The 15525-nt window shown below is 37.4% G+C and overlaps 1 protein-coding gene across 1 annotated transcript in view; it reads right to left on the bottom strand.

The window, feature by feature from the left end:
- The window catches only part of IPCEF1 (interaction protein for cytohesin exchange factors 1), a 136206-nt gene that overhangs the window by 40715 nt on the left and 79966 nt on the right, over nucleotides 1–15525 (bottom strand). Inside the window, exons 6-7 of the mRNA XM_065888613.1 lie at nucleotides 2881–2954; nucleotides 1244–1315 (exon numbers count right to left, since the gene is read on the bottom strand). Coding sequence (XP_065744685.1) covers nucleotides 1244–1315; nucleotides 2881–2954 — 146 coding nt within the window. The remainder of the gene's footprint in view (nucleotides 1–1243; nucleotides 1316–2880; nucleotides 2955–15525) is intronic.

Raw genomic sequence — 15525 nt, 5'->3', positions numbered from 1 at the left:
GGGGATATGGTGTAAGGCATTCTGTGTGTGTGTGTGTGTGTGTGTGTGTGTGTGTACTCCTGCTCATACATGTTTAGTAAAAAGCAGCTTTTTTTTCTTTACATTTCTAAAGCAAGAGGCCAAAGAGAAACTACAGAGAACAGATAGATAAGAAAATCATTATGTCTAAATAAATTAATATGAGGGGTGGGATAAGGAGGATGGGAGGGAGGCTCAGGAGGGAGGGGATATGCGGACACGTGTGTGCACATGGCTGATTCGCTTTGCTGTACAACAGACACTAACACGGCATTGTGATGCAATTATACTCCAATAAAGATCTATTAAAAGATAAACTGATTAATTAATTAATAGATATAAATAGATAATTAAATATAAAAATATAAATAGATTAAACGATAAGCTCTGTGAATGGAGGGATTATGTCTATATTTTTCAGGTCTAGAGCCTGGGATCTGCTGCAAGGAAGCGCATAATAGTTATTCCATACATACATATTTTTTTTCATACATATATTTTTAATTAATTAAGTGAAAGTAATAAGAAACACTGAATTCTGAGACTAGGACTTAAATAGAATGCCCTCTGATGCCTCAAGCACCTTAAATATATAAAGCCTCATCCAAATAAAAGCCACTGCGATCACACTGTAATCTAAACCAGCAGGGGATGTCGCAAGACGGGTAATACTCTACCAGTATATTCCGCTTACTTAAACTGAGCAAACAGGAAATGGAGTTAGGGATATGTATTTATATTAGAGGTACTCTAAACAAAGATGTTTTGCAAAATTTGGGGATAGAACATGGGGAGATGATAACCATGAATCACCATCATAATCACACAGCACCTATGAAACGCTGCAGAGATATTTTTCGTGTAGAATTCTGAAAGCTGTGAGATCGGTTACACAATTCTTTCAAGCCTTTCTCCCTGTGATGCTGATTCTCATATTAACATTTTCTTATAATGTCTTCTATTCCTTTCTCAACTTCTGGTTCCCTCAGAAGAATCTTATTACTTCTTCCTAAAATAGCCATTTTGATCTGTGTAGCTCTCCAAAATGCTTCTAAATGCTAGAAAAGAAAGCAAGAAGACTTTATAACTGCTAAGGAGATTAATCCTTAAAGCAGCAGAAATAAAAAACATAATAATTGATATGCACATGTGCTTAAAATTCAGACACCTGACCAAAGTAATCTATTCCCATAAAGATTGGATTTAGTGATGTTTCTCTACTTACAGGTTCATTTCCTGCACATTCTCAGCTGCAAAATAAAAGGTCTTGATCTGTGGATGGCTGATCTTAAAAGCACTTGAAGGGGGAAAAGCACAGACACATAAGAAATTAGAAGTTAGTGTAGTCAACAATGTAGTCGAAAGTAAAACAGTCAAATATAAGTATGGTAAGTTCATCTGCTTTCTTTGTTAATTTACAAAAACAGAAGTTTTAGTTACGTTAAATACCCATTGTCTAATCTCTATTTTATGTAGAGAGCAGAGGGGTAATTCATCATGTCAGGACATCCAGACCAGGACTGAGTCGTGGCTGATCAATAGTTTCTATTTAAAACATATGGATATATTCTTTTATTTTCATTTGCTGTCTTGCTATAAATAGACAATAAATTAAAATATAAAGTGATAGATGTATCACTTCAAAATACTCAGATCAATTCCTTCAAGCAAAGTATTCATTCAAATTCAATCAAGCATATACAATAATTGTATTTACAGAAAAACAATCAAGCATAAAACTTCTACACTGTGAAAACACATCAAAAACTTTATCCAAGCTATTCTCTATTAGTAAAGGAAAAATATAAGGCAGATTTTTCGTTTAAAAGAAAAGTATACGCAAGAGGGAAGACATATGGGAACATATGTATATGTATAGCTGATTCACTTTGTTATAAAGCAGAAACTAACATACCATTGTAAAACAATTATACCCCAAAAAAGATGTTTAAAAAAAAAAAGTATAGAACATTGAAGATAACAGAGTATTTCCCTTTTACCATTTAGACAGGAAGTCCCGCTGTATGGGCCAGAGATTTTGTAAATGACCAGTGTGGTCAAAACCACAGCCTCGTGTATCACTAAAGATAGGAAGCTATATCAGAATGGCAAAGACCTAAAGCCAACACCAGTTTATTCATTAAAACTAAATTAATCAATTTTTGCCACTAGGAACACAGGTCAATAGGGAACTGCCCCACGCTAATAAAACAGGAAAAGATGTCAAAAGCAGAATAAAGAATAAGTGAAAGGTGAAGAGGACTCATATGCAAAATGCAGCTGGATCCTATCATGGGAAGAGCACTTCACTGGGAGTCTGGATAGCTGGTCTAGAGTCATGGGCTGGTGACTCTTGGTTCCTGTCCACTCTCAAATCTTTTGGACTTCAGTTCTATCAGGGGGCTAATCCCCAAGTCTAAGACATCTCAAAGAATTCAATTTTCAAGGATGTTACTGACAATTTCATGAACTAAGAAAAAGAAACTGGTTTTGTATCATATCTGCAGCTCTGGTGACTCCTATGTAGTCATTCTCTTTACAAGGACACAGCCTTGACATCTCGTCACCCTGCCAGTCCTGGATGGCCGCTTGCTTTTCACTGGATCACAGACACCATCATTAACAGCACGCCCTGCCAGGGCTCCGTGGGGTTTTAAAATCCATCTGCTCCACAAAATGAAATTCCAGAAAACAAGAGGTTAAAAGCTTCTATTATTGTTTGGGGTTCCAACCCATAAACTCAAAATTCTCAGGCATTTGAAGTCACCATCATTAACTTCCAAATCACCTTATCACCTGAGGAACATTATAAAGAGATGTTATCCTTGCTCTATATTTTGTGGAAAATGATAGACAACTTACTGCTTTTTCTTGCATTCAGATGCTCTCTCTACAGTGAAATCTGGCAGGTTGATAAATCCATCAGCTTTCTCTGCCTGAAACAAATACATACACAAATATGAATAAAAGTGTACATCTTAGCAGTTCACTTATTGGGATCATATATGTTGAATAGAGATAGAGTAAGTGAAATGGAGGTGTGTCAAAAGATACCCCTCTGGGTTTCCCTGGAGGCGCAGTGGTTGAGAGTCTGCCTGCTGATGCAGGGGACACGGGTTCGTGCCCCGGTCCGGGAAGATCCCACATGCCGCGGAGCGGCTAGGCCCGTTAGCCATGGCCGCTGAGCCTGAGCATCCGGAGCCTGTGCTCCGCAACGGGAGAGGCCACAGCAGTGAGAGGCCCGCATACCACGAAAAAAAAAAAGATACCCCTATGAATCAGCATTGGACTTATCCTAGATACATATTTTTAAGAGGAATTAATATTCCTCTGATAAATCATCCAGAATCTTTCCCTGAGAAGTAACATGGCACAGTTTAGGGACAGCCAATGTGTGGCACAAGTAGGACCTGCCCGACCCCTTTTTGTCTTCCTAGAAAACATCAGAGCTCACCTATCAGAGCTCCACTTCCTGCTATCCTCAGCATCTTTCTCATCCTACTTCTCTCACAAGCCACAAGCACATAAGAAGGAACCTAATTAACACGCTATTATATGGTGAGCAGAGGCCTGACTTTGGAGTTAGTAAATTGAGGTTCATATCATGGATCTACCACCTACTGGTTGTAATAGGACTTAAGTGAGCTCAGACAAATAAAACACTTAACAGATACTGAACAAACATTTTTTCCTCTCCCAAGTCTTTAGGAAGTTCCTTGGGGGTTAAATCACAGAGCCATGTCTTGGAAAATCTCAGTTCCATAATCAATTCCCAGGAGTTTTTTTCTATAAAGGAAAGACAGCAGAGGAAAATGACACTTTTAAGGATGTAGAATGAATACCACTTTAAAACACCAAGAATTTTACAGGAAATGTAATCATTGTTCCACCTCTAAAAATGTCTTAATCTTTACTTTATGAATAAAATTTAACTGAACCATAGGAGGCTAGATTGCTTCTCATAGACAGAACTCAAATCTTCCATCTACACTGGTGTCTCTGAATGGAGAATTACAATCCACAAGATTAAACATAAAAGAGTCAGTTACTGGGAGATGAGTAAAAATTGGTTTTAAAAATACAATCTTAATTTTTAGAGTCAGCTAGCTATGAAATCAGCACCATGGGTGCTCTTCATCTGTGTTTCTTTCCCTTATCATCAAATAGGGTGCAACTTGTACTCTTTCTTCAGAAATATTAAACTGTGAAACTTCCAACCTTAGCCCTGTCCTGTCTTCTCTCTCCTGCATGAGTCAACTTATCCAAACTCTTCACCTGAAGTGCTTTCTTCTTATGAAACTCAAAACTCAATTCGAAAGGGCACTTCCTTCTTTAAAAATTATACATGTTTTTTTTCACTCAACTTATCTCTCTTTTGATGTGTTAGTTAATTACTGAATGGTGGTTTCACCAATCCTATCTCAAAGAGAATGTAAAGAACTTGAAAAGAGACTGGGTACATCAACTTTTTCTACAATGCACAATGCTTCTTGTGAACTCTCAGTTAGCATTATATAAAAGTATAGTGTTTAGGGCTTCCCTGGTGGCACAGTGGTTGGGAGTCCACCTGCTGATGCAGGGGACACGGGTTCATTCCCCGGTCTGGGAGGATCCCACATGCCGCGGAGCAGCTGGGCCCGTGAGCCACGGCCACTGAGCCTACGCTCCGCAAAGGGAGAGACCACAACAGTGAGAGGCCCACGTACTGCAAAAAAAAAAAAAAAAGTATAGTGTTTAAAATTTATTTTATTGAAGTATGGTTGATTTACAATGTTGTGTTGATTTCTGCTATACAGCAAAGTGATTCAGTTATACATATATATTGATACCCTCTTTTTCATATGCTTTTCCATTACTGTTTATCACAGGATATTGAATATAGTTCCCTGTGCTCTACAGTAGGATCTTGTTGTTTATCAATTCTACAGATAATAGTTTGCATCTGCCAATCCCAAACTCCCAAGCCATCCCTCCCCCACCCACACTAAAAGTATAGTTTTAAAAAACGATGTTAGGCTCCAGCAATTTCTCTTTTAGATATATATTCAAAAGAAGTGAAAACAGGTACTCAAATAAATACATGTACATGCGTGTTCATAGCAGTATTATTCACAATAGTCATAAGGTGGAAACAGTCCAAGTGCCCATCAACAGAGGAACAGATAAATAAATGGTGGTCTATCCATACAATGGAATGTTATTCGGCCATAAAAACAAATGAAGTACTGATACATACTCTAATGTGGAGGAACCTCGAGAACATTATGCAAAGGGAAAGAAGCTAGACACAAAACATCACATATTGCATGCTTCATTTACATGAAATATCCAGAATAGGTAAGTTTATAGACAGAACACAGATTAGTGGCTGCGAGGGGCTGGGGTGGGGGTAGGGAATAGGGAGCCACTGCTTAAAGGGTATGGGTTTTCCTTTGGGTTGATGAAAATGCTTTGGAACTAGACAGAGATAGTGGTTGCACAATACCGTGAGTGTACTAAATACCACGGAATTGTTCATTAAGGAATGGACACTCTCATGTAAATTTCACCTTGATTAAAACAACCCTATGATAGGCTAGGGTGTTTTAGTGTAAATTCCTGCAATTATTTTAGAAAGAGTAAAACAATTTATATTCACCATTTGTTTCTACTTCCTCCCCTCATTCATTTCTATGCCCACAATTCCACAGAAGGGGTAGTTACCATGAACCCCAGTGATTTTCATGTTGCTAAATCCCACTACCCTCTTTAGCCCTCATTTAATTGAAGTCTAGAAACGGACACTCCAGCCCACTTCCTCCCTCTTGAAATGCCTCTTAACAACACATTCCTGCTTCCCCCTTTCTCCTCTAACTACTCCTTGCTTTCTTTCATAGGGTCTTCTTCTCCCTGTCTGTTTCTTAAATGTCAGTATTTCCCAGATTTCTAACCACAGACCTACTCTCTTCTCATTCCAGTACTCTCCACAGGGAATCATACACACACCCATGACTGCATGTATAACCATTGTACACACATATCCAAAACCTATACTTCAAACTCATTTCAACCCTGGTGCTTCTGTCCCAAGATACAACTGCCTAGTGTACCTATTCAATGGGTGTTCCACAGACCCAATATTTGTGCCCCCCCATCCCAAATTCATATGTTGAAGCCCTAAACCCTAAAGTGATGGTATTTGGAGGTGGGACCTTTGGGAGGTAATTAGGTTTATTAATTTATTTTATTTTTGCTGTGTTGGGTCTTCGTTTCTGTGTCAAGGCTTTCTCTAGCTGTGGCAAGCGGGGGCCACTCTTCATCGCGGTGCAAGGGCCTCTCACTATCGCGGCCTCTCTTGTTGCAGAGCACAGGCTCCAGACGCGCAGGCTCAGCAGTCGTGGCTTATGGGCCTAGATGCTCCGCGGCATGTGGGATCCTCCCAGACCAGGGCTCGAACCCGTGTCCCCTGCATTAGCAGGCAGATTCTCAACCACTGCGCCACCAGGGAAGCCTGGTAATTAGGTGTAGATGAAGTCATAAGGGTGAAGCCCTTACTAATCCTACAATGGGATTAGTGCCTTTATAAGAAGAGGAAGAGACCAGTGGTCCCCCCTCTTCTCCCTACTCCTCCTCCATCTAAGGATATGGCAAGAAAGCAGCTGTCTGCCAACCAGAAAGAATCCCCTCAGCAGACATGGAATCTGCCAGAACTTGATCTTGGACATCCCAGCCTCCAGAACTGGAAGGAACAAATAGTTGTTGTTGGAGGCACCCAGACTATGGTATTTTGTTATGTGACAGCACAAACTAAAACTCTCCCCAAGAGTGGAAAATCCAAAACCAAACTCATCATTTTACTCCATGAAATGCCTGCTCCTCTTTGTCCTGTGTTCTCCTCTTCAGTGAAAGATACCACTTTCTATCCAGTTGTCCAAGAATAAAAGGAAATATGGAAGACACCTTTGATGCTTCAATCTCCTTCTCAGCTTCTGTGCAAATAACCACTAAGTTGTATCATTGCTGCATCTGCCACAGCTCTTTAATGTATCCCTTATCCACCACCTCCTTCAGACCACCATTAACATTCACCTGAATTACTGCAAAAGTCTTCGAAACCATTATCCCTCTTTCTAGTTCTGTCCTTTCCTCTGATTTAGTGTCCAAATCACAATCACAGCAAATCTTCACTCCATGAACTTCTTCTTTCATTAAAATCCTGTACGGTTCCCAACTGCTCTTAGACAAAGTCTAAGTGCTTTAGCAGAGTATAAAAGGTGCTTCATGATCAAGCCCTGCTTAATAATACAATTTCATTTCCTCCAGGGTCCCTACCCCTTATTCAACCAAAATAAACAAAAAAATTAAAACACAGAGAAAAATACTTCCATTGAGCTGAATTACAATTAACACCCAATTTATAGCATTATTAGTCTCTAGACAATTTTTTTTCAGTACAAGAAGCCCATATTAAATGATAACAACACAAAAGCCAATCAACAAAAAACTAAATACAGATATATGTAAAAGATAAATTGTGTGTCTTCATCTGGGTGGATTCCTTTCCTGCAAAACAGAGATGGCTGAGATTCCTTCAAACAAGAGCCAAAATGAATATGAGTAAAAGATGCTTTAGGATTTCCCCAGTAATGTTTCCTTTATGAGCAAAGGCATTTTTCATTGTACCTAAGACATTCAAGGTGTATTCAAAATCACAACTGTGTCAAAAATTGTCTTTGCTTATTTGACTTGCAAAAAGTGCCTCAAAAATGACAATCACAGTGGGAAAATCCTCAGGAAATGACAGTTTTCTCCTCTTCTTCCTCCTTTCCCTCCTCCACCCCCTCAGATTCCTTGTTCCTTATTGTATTAATTAAATAACTTTCTCAAATGGAATCCTTTCTCTTCAATCATTCCTAAATTTCTGAAAAGTTACTTGAAATTTCTGCATCGGTACCTGCAATTTTTTTCTCTGGATTCTAATGTAATAAAAATCTTGTTCTCTTACCAGAAGTATCAAACCATCCTTTGGTCACTGTGCAAACTTGTCTTACCAAATCTAGTCTTAAATTCTGAAACAAGACACTGCTCTTCACTTTGTGATGTGATGTTCTACAATCTTAAAGGTGTTGCTCCTCACGTACCCATCCATCCACTTTACCCAGCAACTCTGATTTTGTTCAACTCAGTGAAGTTTCATCTGTAGTTGGCATATTATGCAGCATTAAACACATATGTTTATCAAAACCTACTAGAGAACGGACTTGAGGATATGGGGAGGGGGAAGGGTAAGCTGTGACAAAGCGAGAGAGAGGCATGGACATATATACACTACCAAACATAAGGTAGATAGCTAGTGGGAAGCAGCCGCACAGCACAGGGAGATCAGCTCTGTGCTTTGTGACTGCCTAGAGGGGTGGGATAGGGAGACGCAAGAGGGAAGAGATATGGGAACATATGTATATGTATAACTGATTCATTTTGTTGTAAAGCAGAAACTAACACCATTGTAAAGCAACTATACTCCAATAAAGATGTTAAAAAAATAAAAAATAAATAAATTAAAACTGTTTGTGGTTATACATTCATTTATTCAATGAATATTTATTGAGTACCATTTCTTTGTGTCAGGTACCATGTCAGATACCGTGTCAGATATTTGGGCTTTATCAGTGGACAAAACAGAGATCTCTACTTTCAAGGAGAAAAGAGACAATAGCTCAACAAATGAACACATAAATTACATAGCACACGGTTGGCAATAATTGCTATGAAGAAAAGTAAAGGTGATCTGGGTAAAGGGGTTCTGACTGCAATCAGGGCTGGATTCCTTCTGCTCCTAGGCTTACAGTGCCCTTCCTCCCTCACTCCCCTAGATATGTCTCCACAAATCAACTTCGGTGTGACCTTCTCCAAAACTTTCTCCTGCTCCTCCAAGCCTGGAACTGTGCCCTCTTCTTTGCACCTCAACCCCAGCGGTGGACTTTGCTTACCATACTTCTCTTAACTGTATTTAGTTATCTAGGTATTCCTCTGGTTCTCCAACAGATGGTGAGCACTTTGGAGGAAACAATTTTGTGTTTATGGTTATATCATTAATTCTTGGGACAAGGTACGTGTTCAACACATGCAAAATAAAGAAATGAGTTTTGTGAATGAATGAATGACAGAAACATGTTTTTTTTCCTCTGACAATAAAGAAAGTGCTAAAATGAGATGCAGAAGCCACTTTGGAAAAACACTGGGCAGTTTCTAAAAAATATAAACATACAATTACCATACAACCCAGCAATTCCATTCCTAGGTACCTACCCAAGAGAAATGAAAGCATATGCCCACGCAAAGATTTGCATGCAAATATTCATAGCAGTACTATTCATAATAGCCAAAAATGGGAAGCAATCTAAATATCCATCAACTAGTAAATAGTGTGGTATATTCATACAATGGAATACTGTTTAGTGAACAACTGACACGTGCTAAAACATGGAAGGGTCTTGAAAACATAATGCTAAGTAAAACACAGACACAAGAAATCATGTAATACTGTATGATTCCTTTATATAAAATGTAGAGAAAAGGCAAATCTACAGAGACAGAAAATAGAATAGTGGTTGCCTGGAGTTGGGGGTGGAAATGGAGAGTCACTGTAAATCGGCATAAAGGATTTTATAGATATGATTAAAATGATTTAAAGCTGATGTATTATGATGGCTCATCACTCAGTAAATTTACCAGAAATTACTGAATTGTAAATTTGAATAGGGTAATTTTATGATATGTAAAACATATTTCAATAAAGCTGTTTTTAAAAACATGAGATGCAGGAAAAGTTTGGGGAGTAAAAAACAATGAATGAAATCCCTCCTGTTTGGCTATCAGTAAGACTTAAATGAAGGTAAAATATGAGGTCTCTGACGATCCCGCTGATGACTCAACAGGATTTGTTCAAACTTTAGACACAAAAGTAGGTTAATATTTCTTACTTGCTTCAATTTTGGACTACAGGAATTTCAGAGTCAAAATATTTTACATAGGATTTGCCACACTCAGACATATCGTTAAAAATTAATTAAGATAGGATATCAAATTTTAATATTTAAATGCAAAATAAGTGTTCATTGCCATCAGTAAAGTTTGGCTTTTTCATACTACAAACCTTGCAAAATAGATAAAATCACTTCTTTAGGGACTACATATGTCAGAAAGGTAGAGACGAGACCTAGAAAAATAAGAATGATATATATATTCCAGAGGATAAGTAGGTCAAAGAAGACCAAACCAGAAGCAAATGAAGTATAATACAGGAAATTATGTATTTCATGGTGAAAAACAAAGAGTATAATTATCGCTCTATTCTCAGTGGAACTTATTTCCTTGATTCTGAGAAATCTGATTTTTTACATTTCAATAGTTCTGAAATCAAGAGGCACGTTAGAATCTAGATGAATTTTCATTGTACCATTTCCCCCAAAACCCTGTTATTAAATAAAGTATGTGTTTAAGTGAATAGAATCTTCAGTTCAAGGAAAAAATTAGTTTAGAAAACAAAATATAGATTTCTTTGTAATATGCTTTTGCATTTATGTGTGAATATGGATTTGACAGTTTGGGAATTACTTTAAATAAATTTCAGGGAAGTTACCCAATGAATATCAGAATTAGGAGCTTTGCAAAGCTCCAGTTCTCCATATAAATCCGTGGTTTGCTCAGCTCTGCCCTGAAACCCCCAGTATGTTGGAAACGAGCAAAATCTAAACTCTAAGCAGAGCTGTCCATGTCACTCTGGAACAGCTGTCACTAAATTCTAATGGCCTATAATTTTCTTTTTTTGCAGTGTCTTTGTCTGGTTTTGGTATCAGGGTAAAATGTTGGCCTTATAGAATGAGTTAGGATATTCCCTCCTCTTCAATTTTTTGGAATAGTTTAGAAGGATTAACTCTTCTTTAAATGTTTGGCAGAATACCCCTGTGAAGCCATCTGGTCCTGGAGTTTTGTCTGTTGGGAGTTTTTTGATTACTGATTCAATTTCAATACCAGGAATTGGTCTGTTCAGATTTTCTATTCCTTCCTAATTCAATCTTGGAAGATTGTATGTTTCTAGGAATTAATCATTTCTTCTAGATTGCCCAATTTGTTGGCATGTAACTGTTTGTGGTATTCACTCATGATTGTATTTCTATGACATTGGTTATAACTTCTCCTCTTTCATTTCTAATTTTGTTTATTTGGGCCCACTCTCTTTTTTTTCTTAATGAGTCTGGCTAAAGGTTTATCAATTTTATCAATATCTTCTAAAGTACAACTCAGTTTCTTTCAATGATCTTTTCTACTGTTTTTTTAGTCTCTATTTCCTCTCTAATCTTTATTATTTCCTTCCTTCTGATGACTTTGGGTTTTGTTTGTTCTTCTTTTTCTAATTCCTTTAGATGGGAAGTTAGGTTGTTTATTTGAGATTTTTCTTCTTTTTGAGGTAGGCTTACATTGCTAAAAACATCTCTTAGAACTTCTTTTGCTGCATCCCATATATTTTGAAAAGTTGTGTTTCTATTTTTATTTGTCTCAAGGTATTTTCTGATTTCCTCTTTGATTTCTTCATTAACCCATGGGGTTTTTTTTAGTAGCATGTTGTTTAGTCTGCATGTGTTTGTGGTTTTTCCAGTTTTATTCCTGTAATTGATTTCTAGTTTCATACCATCGTGGTCAGAAAAAATATTTGAAATAATTTCAATCTTTTTAAATTTATTGAAACTTGTTTTGTGGTTTAGCATGTGATCTATCCTGGACAAAGTTTCACGTGTATTTGAAAAGAATGTGTATTCTGCTGATTTTGGAAAGAAGGTTCTGTGAATATCTATTAAGTCTATCTGATCTAATGTGTCTTTTAAGGTCACTGCTTTCTTATTGATTTTCTGTCTGGATGATCTGTCCATTGATATAAGTGGGCTGTTAAAGTCCCCTTGCATTATTATATTAGTGTCAATTTCTCCCTTTATATCTGTTAATGTTTGTTTTCTATATCTAGGTGCTCCTGTATTAGCTGCATAAATGTTTACAAATGTTATAACCTCTTCTTGGATTGACCTGTTTATCAATACATAATGTCCTTCTTTGTCTTTTGTTATAGATTTTGTTTTAAAGTCGCCTTTGTCTGATATGGGTATTGCTACCCAGTTTTCTTGTCCATCAACAGATGAATGGATAAAGAAGATGTGGTATATATATTTGTGTGTGTGTGTGTGTGTGTGTATATATATATACACACACACACAATGGAATATTGTATATATTGTGTATATACATATATATACAATGGAATATTACCCAGCCATAAAAAATAATTAAATTTTGCTATTTGCAACAACATGGATGGACCTGGAGGGTATTATGCTTAGTGAGTTAAGTAAGACAGGGAGATACAAATACTGTATGCTTTCACTTATATGTGGAATCTAAAAAATAAAACAAATGAACAAACATAGTAAGGCAGAAACAGACTCACATATACAGAGAACAAACTGGTGGTTGCCAATGGAAAGAGGGGTGGGGGAAGGAGCAAAATGGGTGAGGGGGATTAAGAAGTACAAACTACCTGGTATAAAATAGATAAATTACAGGGATATATTGTACAACACAGGGAATATAGCCAATATTTTATAACAACTTTCTATGGAGTATAATCTATAAAAATATCAAATTACTGAACCATACACCTGAAATTAAAATAATATTATAAATCAACTGTAGTTTAATAAAAATGAAAAATAAATAAATAAATAAATTCTATTGGTACACAGACTCATGACACTGAAGAAATTTGAATTATATCCTCTAAAATACAAGGTAAAAATAAACTGAGGTGAAAGAAAAGGTGAAATCAATTTTTAAAGTTCTAGCTCTATGGAGAAACAGTCATTCTCATTACACTGTTAGTGGTAATGCAAAATGAAACCCCGTAGAAGGAAACTGAGCAGTAACTAACAAAAATGCATCTACCCTTTGACCCAGAAATCCCACTTCTGAGATCTGTCCTAAATATAAATATGTTAAATGGCATATGTATCGCAACATTATTTGCAAGAACAAAAGACTGTAAAGAATTCAAATGTCTATCATCAGGGGACATTTGAATAAACTATGGCATCTACATATAATGAATAACTATGAAAAATGACATATATACATATAATCTCCAGGACAAAGCAAGAGAAAAAGTAGGGTACAGTACAATAGATACAGTATGCTAATTTCATGTAAGAAAAGAGAGATAGGATACCCCTCAGTATACATACTTGCCTATATTAGTAAAAAGAAACAGTAGAAAAAAAATTTTTAAAGAAACATAAAAGGAAGGAGGAAAGTGGGTAGAGGAACGGGATGAAAGCAAGGCTTACCTGGTTGTAATTTGTAAATAGTTTTGACTTTGGAATTGAGTAAATGATTTATATTAAAAATAAACCAAAAACAAACAAACAAAAAAGAAGCAGTTCCAAAAATTTAAAACAAATAGAAACAAATGAGCCTAACTGAACCCAAACATGGTGACATAACCCCACACAAATAATAATAGAGCACAGAATTTTGAGTATACATATTTAGTGGAATGCAGTCTAAGAACGTTTAGTAGTGACATTGTTACTATTTTTAGATAGTTTTAGTAGTGTTTCTTCCCCTCAAAAAATTGCATGAAATCTAAAGCCTCCCTCCTTCTCTTCAGATGACAGATTATGTGATGCTGCTTTGTTCTGATAAGCAACTCGACTCCCTCTTCCTTTCAGGAAAGGAACTAGGAAGATTATACACCAAGGCAATCTCCATTTTACGAGTATTACCTGGGCCTGCAGGCAGAGAGCTGAGCGTATTAGCACTGGGCTATGACAAGCACTGCAAGGGAAGAAGAAAAAATAATTTTTTGTTTTGTTTTGTTTTGTTTTTAGATATCAGAAGCAGGCCTGGCAGTGAGAATGCTTGAAACCCTTTTAAGAAATATAATAATTATAATAATCTTGAGTAATATCTAATAAAACCTTAACATTTACTGAGTGCTAAGCATATGCCATCTGGGTACTATTAGCCTTTAGAGGACAATTAATCATATTCAAGTGCCAGAATTTAAGAAATGGATCAGTTTTTAACCTAGACATCAAACTAGATTGGCATTATACAATAGGAAAGTTATGTGATGTCATTAAAGTGACAAAACTCAGACCAGAAGCCAGAACTCAGTTAAATAATTCTAGACAAAAATTTCTTCAGTCTCAGACAAGAGCTGAAATAGAAGAGAATCTGCAGTTGACGGATTGCATGGAAGGAAGAGTCCTGGCTTTGAATCAGAGTATCTTGAAGCAAGCCACTTAATGTGTAATTTTAGGCCGAGCAACTTAACCTCTCGGGCCAGCACCACATGGTGGATCTAACCAGAGGCTTCAGGCTGACTAGAGTTAACATGAATCTATGTAATACTGTAAAATTGTCAGGGCCATACATAATTTAAGATTTTATTATTAATGATAAGAATTGGAGAAAGGCATGGAAAGAAAATAAGAGGAGGAATGACCCAAAAAGGCAAAGGTGAAGTAAAAGAAGTTTTTCACTCTGTCCACTGTCAGCCGGGCCCTCTGAGTAGCTCTTTCTGTGTCTAAGCTCCCTGTTTCCTCTGTGTCAGATTAATTGCTGTAAAAAATATTTTAAATTCTTTGGAGAACAATAATGTTAGCAAGCTCTCTGTATCCTTCATACATTATCTGGGGTATGCTTTTATTAAAATGTTATTGCATTGGGGTTTATCTAGCATTACATTAGGAATATAATGAGATTTTCGCCCAGAAAGTCTTTCTTCTTACAAAGAGACGTTCTACATAGAAAACATTTGGTAAGTGTTCTTGGTTAATAAACAGAAAGACCTGATTTCCTACAGAACGCACAGATTCCTGGCATTCATTATAAAAAGGGACTGAAGGTGTTGATGGTGATAATCGTGACGGTTCTGAAAGGCTGACGCTTCAGCAAGGCGGATAGAAAAGAGCTCTTAAGGAAGCAGACTGCTTGCAGTGGATGCTGCTAGCGAGCCAGCCACATGGATCACCTGGGGCACACTGGCCAGACTTCACTGCCAGTCCTTGCATCTCTTTGTGGGAGGACTTCTCTGGCTGCCAGATTCCAGTTCCCCACCTGTGCAGAGAGGCATTGCCCCCAGGACAAGCCCTCAACCAATGACCACTGGGACTGGGTATATAAATATTCCAGCGCCCCTGTCCCTTGGGAGGAAAACTTAGAAGCGCATGTTTTTCTCAGGCTCTCGGAGTTCCCCAGCAAAATTAAGTTACCTACAGTCATAATTTGCTTGCTCAAGACAGCTTTCTGGGTTTTTTTTTTTCTTTTTTTTTTTTTTTTTTGCGGTACGCGGGCCTCTCACGGTTGTGGCCTCTCCCGTTGCGGAGCACAGGCTCCGGACGCGCAGGCTCAGTGACCTGGCTAACGGGCCCAGCCGCGCCGCGGCATGTGGGATCCTCCCGGACCGGGGCACGAACC

The sequence above is a fragment of the Phocoena phocoena genome, chromosome 12 (genome assembly GCF_963924675.1).
Source record: "Phocoena phocoena chromosome 12, mPhoPho1.1, whole genome shotgun sequence".
In the NCBI taxonomy this organism is placed as follows: Eukaryota; Metazoa; Chordata; class Mammalia; order Artiodactyla; family Phocoenidae; genus Phocoena; species Phocoena phocoena.
This window is presented reverse-complemented; position numbering and strand designations above follow the sequence as displayed.